At 40.5% G+C, this 21,064-nt stretch overlaps 1 protein-coding gene across 1 annotated transcript in view; it reads left to right on the forward strand.

The window, feature by feature from the left end:
* The window catches only part of LPL (lipoprotein lipase), a 28,606-nt gene extending 12,581 nt beyond the window's left edge, over nt 1-16,025 (forward strand). The window contains exons 3-10 of the mRNA XM_015454375.3: nt 542-721; nt 2,070-2,181; nt 2,865-3,098; nt 4,708-4,950; nt 8,129-8,249; nt 9,794-9,976; nt 10,863-10,967; nt 14,069-16,025. Coding sequence (XP_015309861.3) covers nt 542-721; nt 2,070-2,181; nt 2,865-3,098; nt 4,708-4,950; nt 8,129-8,249; nt 9,794-9,976; nt 10,863-10,967; nt 14,069 — 1,179 coding nt within the window. The 3' untranslated portion in view covers nt 14,070-16,025. The remainder of the gene's footprint in view (nt 1-541; nt 722-2,069; nt 2,182-2,864; nt 3,099-4,707; nt 4,951-8,128; nt 8,250-9,793; nt 9,977-10,862; nt 10,968-14,068) is intronic.
* Nucleotides 16,026-21,064: the final 5,039 nt, after the last annotated feature.

Below are 21,064 nucleotides of genomic sequence, written 5' to 3' on the forward strand. Positions count from 1 at the left end.
CAGGGTTCCCATTGTGAAGTAGGGGATCCTGGCTGAAACAGGGGGCCATTAACATTACATTCTGAAGAAATGACATCATCCTCTCTTGATCTTGAAAGCCAACTACAAAGGGTGCCCAATGCCCCAACCTTGAAGGGAGGCGAAGGCGTGTGGGACTGGACCGATTCCTCAGGTTTCTGCTCCTAGCCAGGTGCTCCTGCTAGTTTCCTCAAAGACCCGCTTTGCATTCAGACCAATCTTTCCTCTTAATAGTATAAATTATCAAAATTTTGCTGAATGTCTAAAATATACTTTTTAAATGGAAAGCATGGTGAACTCCAATCTGCTGTTCCTCAACTCAATGCCTTCCTGGCATACTTAGATCTGCCTCGGAAGGGACAGACCTGTCTCTGAACACTTCTGTTATTTGATTTTTTCTATCTGTGCCAACGGGCTTCCTTCCAAGTTTGTTTTTTTCCATTTCATGCAGGTGTATTGGGCTGATGTATCCATGACAAGTGGTAGGTGGGTATTTTAAGAAAGCTTGTGTCATCATCTTCAGGTAACAGGAATGTATGAGAGTTGGGTGCCAAAACTTGTGGCTGCCCTGTACAAGAGAGAACCAGACTCCAACGTCATTGTGGTGGACTGGCTGTCACGGGCTCAGCAGCATTACCCAGTGTCCGCAGGCTACACCAAACTGGTGGGACAGGACGTGGCCCGGTTTATCAACTGGATGGAGGTAAGACTGGGAGAAGTAGACTTAAGTGTCCAAAACAGTGTCTTTGACTGGAGCCAGACAAAATGGTTGTTCTTTCTTCCTTTTCTCTTAGATGTAAAGATTTTCTGGGGGCATTTCAAATCTTCAGAATGAGCATGGGCATTATTTTATATCCAAAAGCAACATTTTGATAAGAATAGACTATAAGTCCAATAAATAGTCCTGCCCTGCTCTATTGTTTGATATTTTCATAGTGAATAGATCCAATAGACAAAAGCTTGTGATTTTCGGACAGAGGAAAGATGGCATGTTTAGCCAAATCCTTCCCTACCAGTTGGCTGGCCCATGGACATCTTATCCTCGCCTTGACATACCAATCTCTTTCATGAAAATACTAATAGTACTTATTCTTTAGTGTGACATAGGATGAATCTTTTTGTTGAACATTGGGAGAGTGATGGAATTGAGCTAGGAAGATGTTGGAAGGGAAGGTGCATAGGATAGAAGGGAACTGAGGTCTGGAGTTCTGACTTAGCTGCAAGAGACTCACTTTTTCAGATGATCCCCTGAAAAGTACCTCTGAAAAGTATCTTGGGGTTGGAAAGAAGCTAATACTCTGACCGAGGCAAATTATTTTAACCAGGTAATTGGAAGTAAAAAATAAGCTGTATTTATTAGACTGACCATAAACGATAAAAGTTCTTTTCTTATCTTTTTTGCTGACCAGGCAAATGAACATGGGCAAACGGGATCACCTCCCTGGGGCTCAGGCTTCTCACCTGTTAAAGGAGGGGTTGGACCATGTGTCTCTGATCCCTTCCACTGTAATGTTTCCTGAGTCTGTCATTGCTTGGCTAACCTTCAGTGATAAAGTGATACAGGTATTTAGAGTAAGGAATAATGGGAAAATATATACCCATATACTATATGTACAAACATATACACATATACATATATATATGCATGCATATATGCATATACACATATACATATATACATATATATGTATATGCTTGTACATATAGTATATGGTTATATATGCAAAGACATATACAAACATATGCATATATTATATACATAATAATACTATTTCAGATGCATGGAAAAACTGTCATTTCAATCTGTTATTAAAGGAAAAGAAAATCTATACTGGATTTGTTTATGGAACAGTGAAACAAAAGAAAAAGAGAAAATTTTAACAATAGAGAATATTTTCTCTCTCTTACCCGTAACACAAAATTAAAATAAGTAGAATTAGTTTTCAGTATTTCCTATATTTTGAAAGCAATACTTATATTTATTTTGTTTCTTTTAGTTTTGTTTTTTGGCGGAATTATAAGAACCTTTGTTTTCTTTTTCTCTTCCAAAGGAGGAGTTTAACTACCCTCTGGACAATGTCCATCTCTTGGGATACAGCCTCGGAGCCCATGCTGCTGGCATTGCAGGAAGTCTGACCAATAAGAAAGTCAACAGAATTACTGGTAAGAAAGAAGTTTCACTGGTCTTGTAAGAGTTGAGAAGACTGTCATTCTGAGAATCAGAACGAATTTTGTTAAATACCCACGTGTTCTTCCACGTGTGTGGTGTTCTTCCAGGAGACATGCCCAGCACTTCATTACCTCATTGTAGGGCTCTTTATTAGGGATAAGAAAAATTACAGATGCTCTGACGGGCTTACTATCCACTGGCAACAGCACAGAAATAAAGCAGAATTACACACAATGCCTGCAGATTTCTCTGGGAAGCCTGTTTCCCTCCACTCTCAGCTCTGTGTTTTCGTAGTGTAATGCACATCAGTACGAGGGGAAAAGAAAAAGGACCAATCCCAGAGGACACTTAGAAAGAAGACAGGCATCTAGGCAAAGGTGTGGCTTACACACAGAGAGAAAGAACCCACCGCTGTTTATACATCTTCTCAACATATTCAAAATAATCTACAAAAGGAAATCCAGCCATCCTGAGTGAAAATTGCTGTATAAGGCTAAGAGACTCAAATTCATTGTAGAAAGAGCCAAGCCTCCTTTTATGTCTAAGTAAAGATCCAGTGACTACAGGAGATAAGAATCTAAATAGCTGCCAGTGCATTCAAATGATGATCAGTGACATACGAATATCACACGAATGGAAATTTACAAATTTGTGGACCTGTTTTTTCCCTTTTAAGGCCTTGATCCAGCTGGACCTAACTTTGAGTATGCAGAGGCCCCGAGTCGCCTTTCTCCTGATGATGCAGATTTTGTAGACGTCTTACACACATTCACCAGAGGGTCCCCTGGCCGAAGCATTGGAATCCAGAAACCAGTTGGGCATGTTGACATTTACCCGAATGGAGGTACTTTTCAGCCAGGATGTAACATTGGAGAAGCTATTCGCGTGATTGCAGAGAGAGGCCTTGGAGGTAAATATTATTTAGAAGTGAATTAAATGTGACTCTTATCCTTAACCCTTATTGACCCAAAGTCCTACCCAGTAGCTCCAAAGTATGTAGTTTTCAAATACACATTTGGCCAAATTATGTTTCTGAAGAATTCTGCAATGTTCAGCAAGACCACCTTATAGCCAGGCAAACAGACATTTTATCTTTTACTTACTATATTGTAGACTACACTGAGCAGTGCACTTACAGTAGCAAGAGAAAAAGGTGAGATTTAGACAGGAAAACTCCACTGACCTCAATAATGGCATCATAAAATGCTATCTGGCCACAAGTTGTCATACCTTGAATGCAATTGCAAAGCCAATGGAAGGATTGTAGATGTTATTGGAATGGAAGGAGATGTTAATTAGTATAAATCTTCCAAAATTTTCAGAACATAATGTTGGCTTAATGTTTTACTTTAATAATGTTAGCTTGTGTTAAATTTATGATTTTTTCTTTTTTCTTTTTCTTTTTTTTTTTTTTGAGACAGAGTCTTGTTCTATTGCCCAAGTTGGGGTGCAGTGACACAATCAGAGTTCAGTGTGGCCTTGAACTTCTAGGCTCAAGCGATCCTCCTGCCATAGACTCTCAAGTATCTGGAACACACCCCCATACCTGGCTAATGTTTTTGTCTTTTGTAAAAACAGGGGACTTGCAATATTGCCCAGGCTGGTCTCAAACTCCTGGCCTCAAGTGATCCTCCTGCCTCCAGCCTCCCAAAGTTCTGGGATTACAGCTGTGAGCCGCCATGTCCAGCTTATGATTTATTTTTAAGGGCCCTTTGCATACTTTATGGACATTGGGACCTACCTAGGATATTCTCATTATTTTTGTGCACGTTATAGAACTTACAGCATAATGTTACTATTTTCAATTGTCCTAAAAACATACAAGGAAGTCATTCTTATGGCATTGCTGATTATTTCTATGGTTCATTTGATGTAAAGAGTGTTAGTAGGGGCAGAATCCTCAATTATACATAATATCAATGATAAAATACAATTCATTTAACAATTAACCTCTTAAGAAGTGGTTTCTAGAAATACAAAAAAAAAAATTACGATTGGGCCATAACCCCACTGTAAGTTGAGAAGCATGTGTATATATATATGATGATTTGACTTAAAACTTTTGGACATTATGATGGGTTTTGGGGGAATTAAGTGCATTTCAACTTACAGTATTTTTGACTTAGGAAAAATATATTGTAAGGCAAGGGGCATGTATATGTTTCTAGAAGCACCTAGAAGTGTTAGACACTTTCAATATAAGAGAATGATGTGACAAACAAGGAAATCAACCTCCACCTTGGAGGCTTATTACAGCTTCATAAACATACACATAAATATAAGAAGTATGAAAGTCGAAAATTCCCTGTGAACTTGCAACTTTCACTGTCTTGAAGGTGCGTGGGCCGCTACCACCAAGAATATTTCCTGAAATAGGGCCTACGATCATAAATGCACAGGACTATATCCTTGGGTCATTTTATTCTAACGCCACATCTAACCTATTTTAGACACGCCAAATGAAACACACATTGTGGATTTCTGCTGAGATACAATCTTTGTGTCTCTTTTTTACCCAGATGTGGACCAGCTAGTGAAGTGCTCCCACGAGCGCTCCATTCATCTCTTCATCGACTCCTTGTTGAATGAAGAAAATCCAAGTAAGGCCTACAGGTGCAGTTCCAAGGAAGCCTTTGAGAAAGGGCTCTGCTTGAGTTGTAGAAAGAACCGCTGCAACAATCTGGGCTATGAGATCAATAAAGTCAGAGCCAAAAGAAGCAGCAAGATGTACCTGAAGACTCGTTCTCAGATGCCCTACAAAGGTAGGCTGGAGACTGTTGTAAATAAGGAAATCAAGGAGTCCTATTTTATCATGCTCACTGCATTGCACGTACTGATTCTGTCCATTGGAACAGAGATGATGACTGATATTACTAAACCCTGAGCTCTCACTGGTGTTTCTGTTGATAGAGAGTTACATTGATCCATTTGCCTGAGGCTCCTAATTCCCATTGCCAGCAAGGCCCCAGTGCCCAGCCTGGGATTTGCAGCCTTGCTCGCTGCCCTCCCCTGTACATGTGGCCATTAGCATGGGCTAGGCTATCAGCACAGAGCTCAGAGCTCATTTGGAACCATCCACCTGGGGTCAACAAACTATAACCCTTATGCCAAATCCAGCCTACTTCCTGCTTTTATAAATAGTTTTTTTAAACTTTTAAGTCCAGGGGTACATATGCAGGTTTGCTAAATAGGTAAACTTGTGACATGGGAGTTTGTTGTCCAGATTATTCCATCACCCAGGTATTAAGCCTGGTACCCATGAGTTATTTTTCCTGAAGCTCTCCCTCCTCCCACCCTCTGGGAGGCCCCAGTGTCTGTTGTTCCCCTCTATGTGCTCATGCAAAGTTTTATTAGGACACGGTCACACACATTCATTACTATATTGGCAAAGGCTGGTTTCATGCCACCATAGAGTTGATAGCCCACAGAGCCTAAAATATTTACTCCCTGGCCCTTTACAGAAAGTTCATGACTTACATAAAGGCAAGGACCATCTGTCTGTCTTATTTATTTATTTATTTATTTAATTTGAGATGAAGTCTAGCATTCTCCTAGGCTGGAGTAGAGGGGCACGATCTTGGCTCACCACAACCACCTCTGCCTTCCGGGTTCAAAGGATTTCCCTGCTTCAGCCTCTGGAGTAGCTGGGGTTACAGGCATACACTACCATGCCCGGCTAATTTTTGTATTTTTGGTAGAGAGGGGATTTCACCATGTTGACCAGGCTGGTCTCGAACCGCTGACCTCAGGTGATCTGCCCTCCTTGGCTTCATTTGTCTTTTTAAATGCAACTATTCCTAGAAGGCAAGAGTATCTCACACCTTCTAAGATACTGCCATTTTGCCAGGAGTTTGTTTCACACTTGAATTTCAAGCTTGGCCTCTTGTTTAGAGCCAGACCTAAAGGAATGGTGGGAAAATGGGAGAGGAGGTCATTGGATAAATCTGGTGAGAGGGACCAACTTCAGGAAGGGTGGCTTTTGTGGAATTCAGGTGGAAACCTGAGGGAAGGGACGATATTAGAGAACAGTGGCCCCAGGTAAAACATATGGCATCCGTGTGTAAGGTGATTCCTAGAATCTGTAGAGGTGTCTTTTGTGGTATAGAGGTTGGGGCACCTGTGCTTCAAGGAAACCTCAACTCTTCAGAATCAGGCAATGTGTATGAGGTAAAGAGGTGACCACGGGACCATAATCTTGAAGACACAGACAGGCTTCACTTATCCCTGCTGCCTGCACCAGTGGGTTCAAGGCTCTGTCAGTGTCTCCTGGGGGCACCTCACCACTCCCAGCTTCTTCAGTTCTGGCCTGTCCTGCTGCCTGCACGGGATTTGCTTAATTCCCAATTCAATGTCTCTTCATCTCTTACTAGCTGTGGGGTTTTGTTGTTGTTCTTCTGTTTTTGCTTAGTATCTGGCTACTTTTTAATTATAAAAAGAGATATATCTAAACAAAATAGAGATTGTTATCATAAGTTCACAATAAAATTTATTGAAATTTTTTTCACCTGGACAAGAGTCTAAAGCAGCATAAAAATATGGTCTTCTATATTCTATTCTAAACCATCAATCTTAAGAGATCTGTGTCTCAGCTTAAGAGAAAGTACATTTAATAGACAGTAACACAAATAAAAGAAAAAATCTGACCAAGGATAGTGGGATATAGAAGAAAAAACATTCCAAGAGTTCCTTTTTTTTTTTTTTCTTTTTTTCTTTTTTTTTTTTTTTTTTTTTTTGAGACGGAGTCTCGCTCTGTTACCCAGGCTGGAGTGCAGTGGCGCAATATTGGCTCACTGCAACCTCTGCCTCCCGGTTCAAGCGATTCTCCTGCCTCAGTCTCCCGAGTAGCTGGGATGACAGGAACCCGTCACCACCCCCGACTAATTTTTGTACTTTTCTTAGCAGAAACGGGGTTTCACCATGTTGGCCAAGCTAGTCTCAAACTCCTGACCTCAGGTGATTCACCCACCTCGGCCTCCCAAAGTGCTGGGATTACAGGCATGAGCCATGTGCCTGGCCTCCAAGAACTCTTTTTTCCCCCATTATCGAGATGTATTTTAGTCCTACTGCCTTTCCTTTTAACCTCTCCCCAGGCCCATTTGCTCAGGGATTTTGGTAGAGACCAGAGGAGGGGCAGGGAAGAGATACAGAAGTTCAAGTACCTGCTTCCAGAGGCTATCCCTAGTATAGAACATTTTAGGAGCTGGCTTTACAAGGCAGTCCTTGTGGCCTCACTGATGGCTCAAGGAAATAAGTTCTTTAAAAAAAATTTTTTTATTTCCATGGGTTATTGGGGAACAGGTGGCATTTGGTTACATGAGTAAGTTCTTTAGTGATGATTTGTGAGATTTTCGTGTGCCCATCACAGAATGAAAAACTAATGAAATAAGTTCTATGGTGTACCTAGTAGACACCTACTCTGCGCTAGATGGTGGGGGAATTAAAAGGGTGGGCATGGTCCTCTGACCAGAAGCCTGCTTACAGCCAGGGTGGAAGGACAGACCTACTCATGAAACAAACACAGTGACATATAGTGACACAGAAGCAAATGCCGAATATACTTGCTCCAGATGCTAAGGGACAAGACGGCCAAGGATGGTGGAGTTCATGGAGAAAGCATCATGAGTGTTTTATTTGGCCTGCTGATTTGATCTCTCTAGCACTCCATCAAAGATGGCTACTTCCTAGTGCTGCTTGGCAATTCAGACCCTAAGCATATAACCACACTTTTCTGAAAGGGAGGAGAATTCAAGGTCTGCATTTTCTAAATATGAACATTGTGCATGATGAAGTCTTTCCAAGCAACACCAGTGGTTCCATGTGTGTGAACTTCTGGTTTGAGTGCTAGTGAGATACTTTCTGTAGTTCTAAATTGCCTGATTGTTTGGGGTTGTGGTATTTTCATAAAGATTGATCAGCATGTTCCAATTTCCTCCCCGACAGTCTTCCATTACCAAGTAAAGATTCATTTTTCTGGGACTGAGAGTGAAACCCATACCAACCAGGCCTTTGAGATTTCTCTGTACGGCACCGTGGCTGAGAGTGAGAACATCCCATTCACCCTGTGAGTAGCACACGGGGGCAGTCATCATGGCACTGCTCCCTCCCCTGCCATAACCCTCGGTCTGAGCAGCAGAGGCAGAGCGGGATGCCTAGAAAACAAGTCTCTAGTTTAAAAAATCAGAATTTCAAAATTGAGGTCTTTCCTCTATTTTATATTGAGAAAAAAAAATGCTTTAAATTGGTCATTTGATTTTTACTTACTAGTTATATTTTTTTATTCATCATCTTGTATCTGCTTATTTCTTTTATAAAGCTGCTGTTAAACAATACAATCAAATTATCTCAAAAGGTTTGACATTAAAGAAAATGAGCAATAGTAACAGGAAACCACTCTATAGATATATATATAATGTGTATAGAAAATATAAGTAGTAACAAGTCCATAACAAAGTGTTAGCACTTCTTTTTTTGTTTTTTTGTTTTTTGTTTTTTGTTTTTTTGAGATGGAGTCTTGCTCTGTCACCCACGTTGGAGTGCAGTGGTGTGATCTTAGCTCACTGCAAGCTCCGCCTCCCGAGTTCAAGCAATTCTTCTGCCTCAGCTTCCCGAGTAGCTGGGACTACAGGTGCCCGCCACCATGCCCAGCTAGTTTTTGTATTTTTAGTAGAGACAGGGTCTCACCATGTTGGCCAAGCTGGTCTCAAATTCCTGATCTCAGGTGATCCACCCACCTTGGCCTCCCAAAGCGCTGGGATTACAGGTGTGAGCCACTGTTCCCAGCCTACCCCTTACTATTAATCAAATTATAAAATTAAGGCAACTTGATATTCTTTTACAATTACTAGAAGAACAAATCTTTAAAATAGCCAGTGCAGACAAGGTGGTGAAGCAGAACATGTGAACCTACTGCGCATCGTTCATGGCTAGAACCCTCTAGGTGCAGTAGGCAGTACGTTAATAACTTTCCACAGCTACGAAATGTTATTACATAGAAGGAAGTGATTTTTTTCTAATATTTATCCTAAAGAAATAGTCAACAAACATTTTTAAAAACATCAATTACAGTGGTACATATACTAGCATAAATTAGAAATCCAGTATCCAACATTGAGTCAGTAGTTAAATGAACTGTGGTTTGTCAAGTCAATAAAATTGATCTAGCCTATAAAAACTATAATTCTGGGAAACCAGGAAAACATGGTAAAAAATAGAATATAAAATATAAAGAGAATAAAGAATAGAGAATTGCATGTGTGCTATGATTGTAACTAATGTTCAAGTATCAATACAAATTGAAAAAGAATACATGAAAATGAAAATTATATTTCTGAATACTGACTTCAGGATTTTCTTTTAGAATTGTATTAAATAGTTCATGTCATTAGGATAAATGCTGGAATAGATCAAAGGGATGTGGATATAATTTAAAATACACTAAATGCCATCAACTTTCATTTTGAGTATTTTGTTGGGCATTTTTTGCATTTTTAAAATATCCCCTAAACAATAAAGCTATTTATATTTGGAGAGGAGGAAAAAAAGTGTGGGGGGGCGCAGGGAGAGCTGATCTCTATAACTAACCAAATTTATTGCTTTTTTGTTTAGGCCTGAAGTTTCCACAAATAAGACATACTCCTTCCTAATTTACACAGAAGTAGACATTGGAGAACTACTCATGTTGAAGCTCAAATGGAAGAGCGATTCATACTTCAGCTGGTCAGACTGGTGGAGCAGTCCCGGCTTTGCCATTCAGAAGATCAGAGTAAAAGCCGGAGAGACTCAGAAAAAGTAATTAAATGTATTTTTTTTTCATTCACTTTAGACGCCCACCTGATGTCATGACCTACCGGTTGTATTTCAGGGGCCTTCAAGATTCAGGGAGAGCTTTAGGAAACCTTGTATTTATTACTATATGATGTAGATTTTCTTTAGGAGTATTATTTTATTTTATTATTTTATTTTTTGGGAAAATGACAGTATTTTTGTATTTCATGTAAGGAAAACATAAGCCCTGAATCGCTCACAGTTATTCAGTGAGCGCTGGGATTAGAAGTCAAGAATCTAAGCTTCTCATTTGGCACTGTTTCTTGTGAGCACAAAATAGCTGGGGAACAAACCTCCGAGATGTTACCTGGATAATCAAAGATTCAAACCAACCTCTTCAAGGGGGATGAGATTCCAAGATAATGTCAACCTGTCTATGCAGCCTCACCCATGGGTACCCATAAAATGAACTACATAGAGAACGCTATAGTAGTCATTTGCTTGTATCACCAAAAAGAAAAAGAAAAAGAAAGATCTTGGGGATGGGATGGAAATGTTATAAAGAATCTTTTTTTCACTAGCAAGGTCCAGTTGAAGGCAGATGCTAAGAGATGGCAGGGTTGATCTTTTATCATCTCTTGGTGAAAGCCCAGTGATATAAGGCTGCTCTAGGCTGTCTGCATGCCTGTCTATCTAAATTAACCAGCTTGTTTGGTGAACACTGGGTTAGGCTCTCAAATTACCCTCTGATTCTGATGTGGCCTGAGTGTGACAGTTAATTATTGGGAATATCAAAACAATCACCCAGCACGATCACGTAGTATTTAAACAGTCCTGACAGAACTGTACCTTTGTGAACAGGGCTTTTGATTATTCTACATGGCATAGTCACATCCATTTTCTTCCACAGGGTGATCTTCTGTTCTAGGGAGAAAGTGTCTCACTTGCAAAAAGGAAAGGCACCTGCGGTATTTGTGAAATGCCATGACAAGTCTCTGAATAAGAAGTCAGGCTGGTGAGCATTCTGGGCTAAAGCTGTCCGGGCATCCTGAGCTTGTACCCTAAGGGAGGCAGCTTCATGCATTCTTCTTCACCCTATCACCAGCAGCTTGTCCTGACTCATGTGATCAAAGCCTTCAGTCTTTCTTAGTCCTTCTGCATACGTATCAGATGGGTCTGTTGCTTTTTGCAATACTTCCTCTTTCTTCTTTCTGTTGTTTCTCCCAGCCCTGACCTTCATCCCAGGCACACATTTTAGGTTTTATTTTACTCCCTGAACTACCCCTGAATCTTCACTTCTGCGTTTTTCTCTACTGCGTCTCTGCTGTCTTTGCAAATCCCATCTGCAGAGCATGTAACGCAAGTTTAGTAGTTGCCGTTCTGGCTGTGGGTGCAGTTCTTCCCAGGATGTATTCAGGGAAATGAAAAGGTTTCATTGCATCACCTGTAGCCACATAGTTCTTGATTCTGCAAGCGCCAGCGCACTCCAGGACAGCCAGCCAACAGGACTAGCCCAAGCAACCATCTCAAAACCCTCGAAGTTACCAACTGAACAGAATGAGAGTTATAGGAAACTGTTCTCTTTTCAATCTCCAAACAACTCTCTGCCTCTTTCCTACCTGACCTTTAGGGCTAATCCATGTGGCAGCTGTTAGCTGAATCTTTCCAGAGTGTCAGTACTAAGAGGAGACTAAGCATGTGACCTTCACCACTCCTGTTCTGAATTCCCGGAATATGCCATTTTCATCCCTCCACACATCCCCTGCCAGATAGCAAGTGCTAATGGGTTACAGGAACAAAGGGGAGAAATATTAGATCATGTCATACAAGCCAGTGACACAAGAAATGATGGGAAAGGCTGGACACAGCGTCATCTGGAAATAGGAAAAGCAATTGCTTTTGGTTTGTTCTCTTTTCCTAGTTTGCATTTAGAGAGAAAAGTATAGAATAAGAATTGCCTTCATGCCTGTAATTCCAGCACTTTGGGAGGCTGAGGCAGGCAGATCACCTGAGGTCAGGAGTTCGAGACCAGCCTGGCCAACATGGCGAAACCCTGTCTCTACTAAAAATATAAAAATTAGCTGGATGTGGTGGCACATGCCTATAATCCCAGCTACTCGGGAGGCTGAGGTGGGAGAATTGCTTGAACCCAGGAGGCGGAGGTTGCAGTGAGACAAGATCACGCCATTGTACTCCAGCCTGGGCAACAGAGCAAGACTCTGTCTCAAAAAAAAAAATGCCTATTAGGAAAAGTATATTAAAGACCCTATATATTAACATCTTTAATATTTTTAAATTCTACTTTATAATAGATTTTATGCATGTTTACTATAAATAGATCAGGAGAAAGGAGCAAAAAGAAAATAAAATCACTGGGACCATATCACTCAGAGACAACCCCAATTAACATTTTGATTTATATCTTTTCAGACTTTATACATACACAATATTTATATGTTTTTCATCTTTTACAAAAATAGAATTATGGTGTATAAACTCTGAATGACTAGATGAGACCAACTGGATCAAAAGCATTAATGTAAGAGCATCAAGATAAACTCAAAATGGAGAATAGTTAGTGGTATTGAGCCAGGCAAAATAACGCAATTCTTATCTAACTGGAGACTTTTCTTCTAAGAGGTTATTACTTTGTTTTTCCTCATCACAAATCTGAGGCAATATCATACTTTCTTCAATTCTTAGAAAGAGACTTTTAGATGAAGTTTTTTGTTTGTTTTCTTAAGACGGAGCTGCACTCTTGTTGCCCAGGCTGGAGTGTAGTGGCTCGATCTCGGCTCACTGCAACCTCCGCCTCCTAGGTTCAAGAGATTCTCCTGCCTCAGCCTCCCAAGTAGCTGGGATTACAGGTGTCCACAAACACACCTGGCTAATTTTGTATTTTTAGTAGAGATAGGGTTTCACCATGTTGGTCAGGCTGGTCTTGAACTCCTGACCTCAGGTGATCCACCTGCCTCGGGCACCCAAAGTGCTGGGATTATAGGCATGAGTCACTGCACCCAGCTCTAGATGAAGTTTTATACATGCATTTGTGTTACACATAAATAGCACGCATATTCTCCCAGAACATCTACAACTTTAAATCTATATGTGAATGTAAAAATAAAACCTCATTAAATTAGTAAATAACTCTGCTTGCAAAGCACGTCCAGTCATATTATTTATATAAGTTACAAGACTTTATCTGAGAAAGCCGAATGATGCATTCCTTGTCCGATTATAGGATTACTGAAAGAACAGTTATTTAGGCAGAAAATGTTCAGATGCATTTTATTTTTATTTATTTATTTTTGAGACAGAGTCTCATTCTGTTGCCCAGGCTAGAATGCAGTAGCATGATCTCGGTTCACTGCAACTCTGCATCCCGGGTTCAAGCAATTCTTGTGCCTCAGCCTCCCAAGTAGCTGGGATTACAGGCGCCCGCTACAATGCCTGGCTAATTTTTCTGTTTGTAGTAGAGACGCAGTTTCACCATATTGGCCAGGCTGGTCATCAAACTCCTGACCTCAGGTGATCTGCCTGCCTCGGCCTCCCAATGTGCTGGGATTACAGGCATGAGCCACAGCACCCAGCCACATGCATTCTAAAAAATGCACCTGAACTTTATCTAGGAAGTAATTATAAATTAGACTAATAATCTTCAATGGTTCCTTTCTTCTGTGATTAAAATCAATCAAATCAAAGATTCTCTTTCTCACACCTTCTGCTAACTCGTCAGAAACTTCATATCACAAGAAATGAAATGGAATGGGCTTTTCGTTTGATATATTTTAGAATAAGAAATCCTCTAAATTTAGAAGTCATTTGGCTCAGTCCTCCAAAAATGATGCACCTTATTTGGACGGGGCTAAATATTTGCTCCAGTGTCTTTCATTCCTACGAACCTGCCATTCTCTGATCCATTATACACATCCCGCGCACCCCCAATCCATTATACACATCCCGCCCCCCCCCCCCGCCCCATGGGTTTATTCTCATAACCTTTGTTCTGAAATTCCAGTTGAAGGCTTTTTCCATCCTAAAACCAGTGGGGTATGAGCAGGGTTTGTAAAACAATCAGCAGATAATAAATTGCCCTTTTCCTGTGCTTTTTCTCAGAAACTGGGCGGCTCTACAGAATAAAGAACAGCACATGAATTCTGTGAAGAATGAAGTGAAGGAAGTAACTTTTAACAAAGCATACCCAGTGTTTGGCGTGTTTCAAAAGTGGATTTTCCTGAATATTAATCCCAGCTCTATTCTTGTTAGTTATTTTAGGAGACAGTCTCAAGCACTAAAAGGTGCCTAATTCAATTTGTGGGGTATAGTGGCCAAACAGCACATCCTCCAACGTTAAAAGACAGTGGGTCATGAAAAGCACTGTTTTGTCCTTTGAGAAAGAAATAATTGTTTGGGCTCATAGTAAAATAAGGCTCCTTCATGTGGCGTATTGGGCCATCGCCTATAATTGGTTAGAACCTCCTATTTTAATTGAAATTCTAGATCTTTCAGGCTAAGACTTTCTCAAAGTTTACTCCAAGTCTCCAAGAATACAGAAAATGCTTTTCCGTGGCATGAATCAGACTCAGCTACCCAGCAGTATGCATGATGTTTTAGAATGATTCCCTCTTGCTGTTGGAATGTAGTCCAGAAGTCCACCAGCAATGTGTGACTTGGAGGGGGACAAAGAAAGGGGCTGATAAACACAGAGCTTTTAAACAGTCCCTACCATTGGCTTGCATCATGACAAAGTTACAAATTCAAGCAGATGTAAAATCCAGATCAATTAATTCTTAATAGGCTTTATCATGTATAGATTAATCCCTCTCTACCCCTTCTTTTTTCTTTGTCTCAAGATTATATTATAATAATGTTCTCTAGATAGGGGTTGAAAACGAGCCTGTAATCCTCAGCTGACACATAATTTGAACGGTGCAGAAAAAAAAAATACCATAATTTTATTATTAGATTCTCCAAATGATTTTCATCAATTTAAAATCATTCAATATCTGACAGTTACTATTCAGTTTTAGGCTTACCTCAGTCATGCTTCAGTTGTACTTCCAGTACGTCTCTTTTGTTCCTAGCTTTGACATGAAAAGATATGTTTGAGTTCAAATTTTGCATTGTGTGAGCTTCTACAGATTTTAGAGAAGGACTGTTTTTACTAAGTAAAAGGGTGGAGAAGTTCCTGGGGTAGATTCCTAAGCAGTGCTACTAAACCATCGCGTGCAAGGAGCCACATGGAGCACCATGAGGGTTGTTATTTGTTGTTTTTAACAACTAATCAAAAGTGAGTGAACAATTATTTATAAACTAGATCTCCTATTTTTCAGAATGCTCTTCTATGTAAAAATATGAAATGATAAAGATGTCAAATATCTCAGAGGCTATCGCTGGGAACCAGACTGTGAAAATGTGTGATATGTGAACACATACTAGAAAGCTCTGCATGTGTGCTGTCCTTCAGCATAATAGGGAAGGGAAAACAGTCAATCAAGGGATGTATTGGAACATGCTGGAGTAGAAATTGTTCCTGATGTGCCAGAACTTTGACCCTTTCTCTGAGAGAGATGACCGTGCCTATAAATAGTAGGACCAATGTTGTGATTAACATCATCAGGCTTGGAATGAATTCTCTCTAAAAATAAAATGATGTACGATTTGTTGTTGGCATCCCCTTTATTACTAATTGACTAAATGTCTGGATTTGGGTTGTGACCCAGGGTGCATTAACTTAAAAGATTCACTAAAGCAGCACATAGCACCGGGAACTCTGGCTCTGAAAAATTTTGCTATTTATATCAAGGATGCTTTGGCTTTACATTTTATTTATTAGCTGTAAATACATGTGTGGATGTGTAAACGGAGCTTGTACATATTGGAAAGGTCCTTGTGGCGATCTGCATTTATAAACGTGTGGTGCTAACTTTGTACGTGTCTTTATCAGTGATGCTCTCACAGAGCCAACTTACTCTTATGAAATGGGCTTTAACAAAACAAGGAAGAAACGTACTTAACTGTGTGAAGAAATGGAATCAGCTTTTAATAAAATTGACAACATTTTATTACCACACTAAGTCATTATTTTGTATCATTTTTAAAGTAAATTTATTCTTAGGTCAGATTCACTCAGCATATTTTGACTAAGTAACCATTGTACTTAGTAAACCAAAGAGCTTCTGAGAATTATAGTACACATTTTACGTATTTTTAACATTTATATTTGTATAAAGCTATAGAAAGCCTTACATGTCCTTTAAACTGACTATAGAAGAAAATGATACAGAATTTTGCCTGCATAAAATACATGGGACTATTCTTGCCTACAATATGCTTTTTCACAAGCAAAATGATAGAATAACATAAAGTGTCTTTGGTCATTTTATAGTATACATTATCTCTATTTCTGAGGCCTCATCGTTAGCTGTAACGTAAGTAGCATTTGTGCAATAAAATGAACTATTTGGGATGGGAGGGTACATTTTTTAGAACTTTGCTTTGGGTTGCCTTGATAATTAAAATAATAGCATATGGTCCATTTATGCAGCTAAGTAGGGATTACTTCTTAGTACAGTCAGGAAGAATTTAGTCCAGAAAACAATTACTTCAATGGCCACTGACCCAAACTTCCAGGCTAGAGTGCAATGGTGCGATCATGGCTCACTGCAACCTCCACCCCCCAGGCTCCAGTGATTCTCCTGCCTCAGCCTCCCAAGTAGATGGTACTATAAGCACATGCCACTGCACTCAGCTAAGTTTTGTATTTTTTGTAGAGATGGGGTTTCACCATGTTGCCCAGGCTGGTCTTGAATTCCTGGCCTCAAGTGATCCGCCCTCCTCGGCCTCCCAAAGTGCTGCAATTGCAGGCATGAGCCACCATGCCCAGCCTTGACCCAAACTTTTATTGTCAGTTAGGTATTGGATCTTCCGGAGTTTGGGTCTCCCCTGACAGGAGGGGGCTCCCCAGTTTACACTTGGCCACTGCCCATCAATGTCTGTTGATCAATAAGATAGACAATTGCAGGTGTCGCTGAGGATGTGAAGTGTGAACCTGTGTAAGTGGCTGATGGGAATGTAAAACAGCACAGCCACTCTGGAGAACAATTCGGTAGTATTTCCAAAATTAAGCACAGAGTTTAACCCATATGACCTAGCAATTCCACTCCTAGGTATATACCCAAGAGAAATGAAAACAGATCCACAAAGATTTGCACACAAAGGTTCACAGCAGCATTAATCAGATTAGTCCCAAAGTGGACAACCCAAATGTCCATGAACTTGTGAAAGAGATAAGGAAAATGTGGCAAATTCATACAATGAAATATTATTCGGAAGTAAAAAGAACAAGCGGCAGATACATGATACAACATGATGAACCTTGAAAACCTTTTGCTATATGAAAGAAACCAGATGCAAAATGGAACCATGGGCTTAGGGGAAGAGAATGGGACAACAGTGTAAAAGTTGCAAAGAGGAACGAAAATGCTACCTGCCTCGTTCCCAGGCCAAGTAACACAGGAGGAAAGAAAATACCCACATTTGAGAGGGCTAAAGAGGTATTCTCAAGATGAAGTAGGAGGTGGGACTCAACTCTGGAAGTGGGCCTCATACACTGCACCAAATTGAGAACTAGCTAAAACAGGGATGGGGTGAAAGCAACTTTTCATAAGACATGCCCACCATTGTCCCATCCTCCTCCCTTAAGCCCTTGTCTTGCTCATGTCAACAAGTTTATTGCCATCTCTTCTTCCTAGTTACAGACATCTGTGGAGCTCTGAGTTTTTTACCTAATCATTATTTTAGAACCTGGTTCACACTCTCTCTCCCTTCTACACTAGTTCTGTCATTATTCTTACTGATTTCATTATCTCTGAGGGGACAGATTTTATTTTTCAATGGCAGCCACAACACTACCTCCCATTCTGCATGTTCCCCTGCAATGTTACCTTGACATCCCTATTAAGAGTTGGAATCTAGTCACCCTACTTTTCTAGTCTCCCCACTCCTTTGAACTTGTGTGGGCCCTAAGATTGCTTCTACTAGTAGAATATAACTAAAAAGACCCTGTGCCAGCGTGGGGTGCAGCCCTTAACTGGCTTGGCATTTTCTGCTTTTGGATCCTTGGGGCACTCACTCTTGGGAAACTTCCTTTTGGAACTCAGCATTCATGATGTGGGAAGTCGAAGCTTCATAAAAAGAGCATATGTTGGTTCTCTCAGCTCCCAACAAACAACCAGTCTCCACTGTCAGTTACGTGAGTGAGGCATCTTGGACCTCCAGCCAGTTGAGTGTTCAGAAGACTGCAGTTTGAGCTGGCATCTGGATGCAACAACATGAGAGACGCCCTGCCCAGCCAAGCCCAGCCAACTCACAGTACTATGAGAGATATTAATAACTTGTTGTTTTCACTAAGTTTTGAGGAGTTTGTTTTGCAACAATAGATAATTAAAACATCTGGATGATGCATCCAATATTCTGGCTTCTCACTGCCTTTACCTCCTCCTCTCCCATGGCCTTGTCTTCTAAATCGACCTTTACATAGAAACATTCTGTCATGTGCTATACTCTATCATGCCATTACTAATAACTCATAAACTCAATTTCAACTTCTCCCTTCTTTGGCTACCATGCTCTCTTTCTACTTTAATCAGTCTAGTGCTCTCAGTCCAACAACTCCTCAACTGCCCCAGGACCTCCAATACATTGATCCATCCATCCCTCATTTCCTTTCTTAGCCTCATTTGATCCTTATTCAGCTTGGATTTCAAGGCCCAAGGTTATTATTATTCCAATGCCAAAACTCTAAAGAACTGTGCTTCTCTCACCCTCACCTGAGCTCTACGGGGCAAAACAGAAACCTGAATAAATCCAGATCACCACCTACTCCATAACTGCATCAGAACAGCAGAATGTGAGGTAACACACAGCCCTGCTGCCCCTCACATTACCGCCTCACTCCATGGATCCCTTACAGCCGTCCAGCAGTCCTCCTACATTTCCCTAGTTCAAACAGGCCTCACTCTCCCAGAGGATGATTTAATCTCACACGTCCAATATTTTCTCACCTGTCTCCACACTCAGCTGATCGCCTTATTTACTGAGAATACAGAGGCAACCAAAACGCTCTATGTGCTTCATTCTTAAATCTATCCATTTCCCTGCTCCACTCTGCTTTCCCTTCTAATATAAAAGGCATTTTCCCTCTTCCTATCTCTGACCAATTCTTGCACAAACAGATCTTGCAGGAGAAGGAAGTCCTTTTCTCCTACTCAGAGACATTGCTCTGGAGTTGTTCCTGTCCTCTCTTGCTTCTCAGTTTTCACCTCCCTACTGAATCATTCTAACAGCAAACAAAAATGCATATTTTCCACTTAAAAAAAATTAAAACTTGCTTGAACCCACTTCCACCTCCACCATCTCTTTTTTTTTTTTTTTTTTTTTTTTTTTTTTTTTTTTTTGAGACAGAGTCTTTACTCTGTTGCCCAGGCTGGAGTGCAGTAACACGATCTCAGCACACTGCAACCTCCACCTCCCTGATTCAAGCAATTCTCCTGCCTCAGCCTCCTGAGTAGCTGGGATTGCAGGCACGTGCCACCACATCCAGCGAATTTTTTTTCGTATTTTTAGTAGAGATGGGGTTTTGCCAGGTTGGCCAGGCCGGTCTTGAACTCCTGACCTCAAGTGATCCGTCCATCTCGGCCTCCCAAAGTGCTAGGATTATAGGTATGAGCCACCGCACCCAGCCTCATGTTCTTCTTTATAACAATTGCTTAATCTCTACTAATGGTTTCTACTTCCCCTCACAATCCTCGAACAAAGTCTGACCAAGCCACTTTCAATCTACCAAACTTATTCTTGCTAAGCTTCTGATGAATACCATGGCAGTAAACCCAATGGTTGACTCTCCTTTGTCCTCTTACTTGACTTCCCTGTGTAATTTGAGCCAGGTTGCTTTTCCCTTGAAACGATTTTTCACTGCTCTCTTAGGACTCCACTATTTGCTACCCTCCTTCTCTCATTAGCTACTCCTTCTCACTTTTTGTTGATTCCTGCTCATCTTCCTAACCCTTAACGTGTTGAGTGCTTCAGTGCTCATTCTTCGGCTGTCTCAACTTCATTTATATCTATTCAAAAGGTGATACTTAGTTCCATGGCTTTAAACACCACATAGCTGCTGACCAATCCAAAATTTACATCTCCATCTTGTACATCGCTTCTAAATTTCAGACGTTTTATATATCCAGTTGTCTATCAAATATCTCCACTTGGCTTTCTAATAGGTTTTTTGAACCCATCATGTTATAAAACATTGTTATCCACCAGTTTTCTCCTCCTAGTTAAAATAATTTCTTTCTTCCAGTTGCTCAGGAGGAAATCTTGGAATCCATACTTGAGTTCTTTCTTCCGCAATACATAATCAATCAGTCAACAAAACTGGCTTGGTGTCATGGCTCATGCCTGTAATTCCAGCACTTTGGGAGGCCTGGGTAGGAGGGTCGCTTGAGGTCAGGAGTTTGAGACCAGCCCAGGCAACATAGCAAGACGTCATCTCTACTTAAAAAAAAGAAAGAAAAGAAAAGAAAAAAAACTTAGCTTGGCATAGTGATTCATACTTGTATTTTCAGGAGACTGAGGTTTGAGGATAGCTTGAGCCCAGGAGGTTGAGGCTGCAGAGAACTACATTAGCAACAGTGCGCTCTAGCCTGGGTGACCGAGAAAGACCCTGTCTCAAAAATATATATATATTATATTAGCTTTGTTTCAAAATATATCCAGAATCTGACTACACTTTACCATTGTTAATGTTACGCCATCAGGTTTCACTGGATTATTTCAATAGTCTCCCCTGGTTTCTCGGCTACTGCCCTTGCTTCCCATTAGTCTATTAATAATGAGTCAGGTGAACTTTCTAGAGTAGATTGTAGCATCCCATTCCTCTATCCGATACTTCATCTCTATTTTTCATCCTGCCTAACAAAACAACTATAAATTATTGTTTGCATATGCATGTGTGTGTTTGTATGCACACTCTTGTTACTCACCCTGTTTTACATTTAGCCCATTTCTAGTTAATTTTTGTATATGGTACTATCTATGGATAGAAGTGTTTTT

Source organism: Macaca fascicularis, chromosome 8, assembly GCF_037993035.2.
Source record: "Macaca fascicularis isolate 582-1 chromosome 8, T2T-MFA8v1.1".
Classification (NCBI taxonomy): domain Eukaryota; kingdom Metazoa; phylum Chordata; class Mammalia; order Primates; family Cercopithecidae; genus Macaca; species Macaca fascicularis.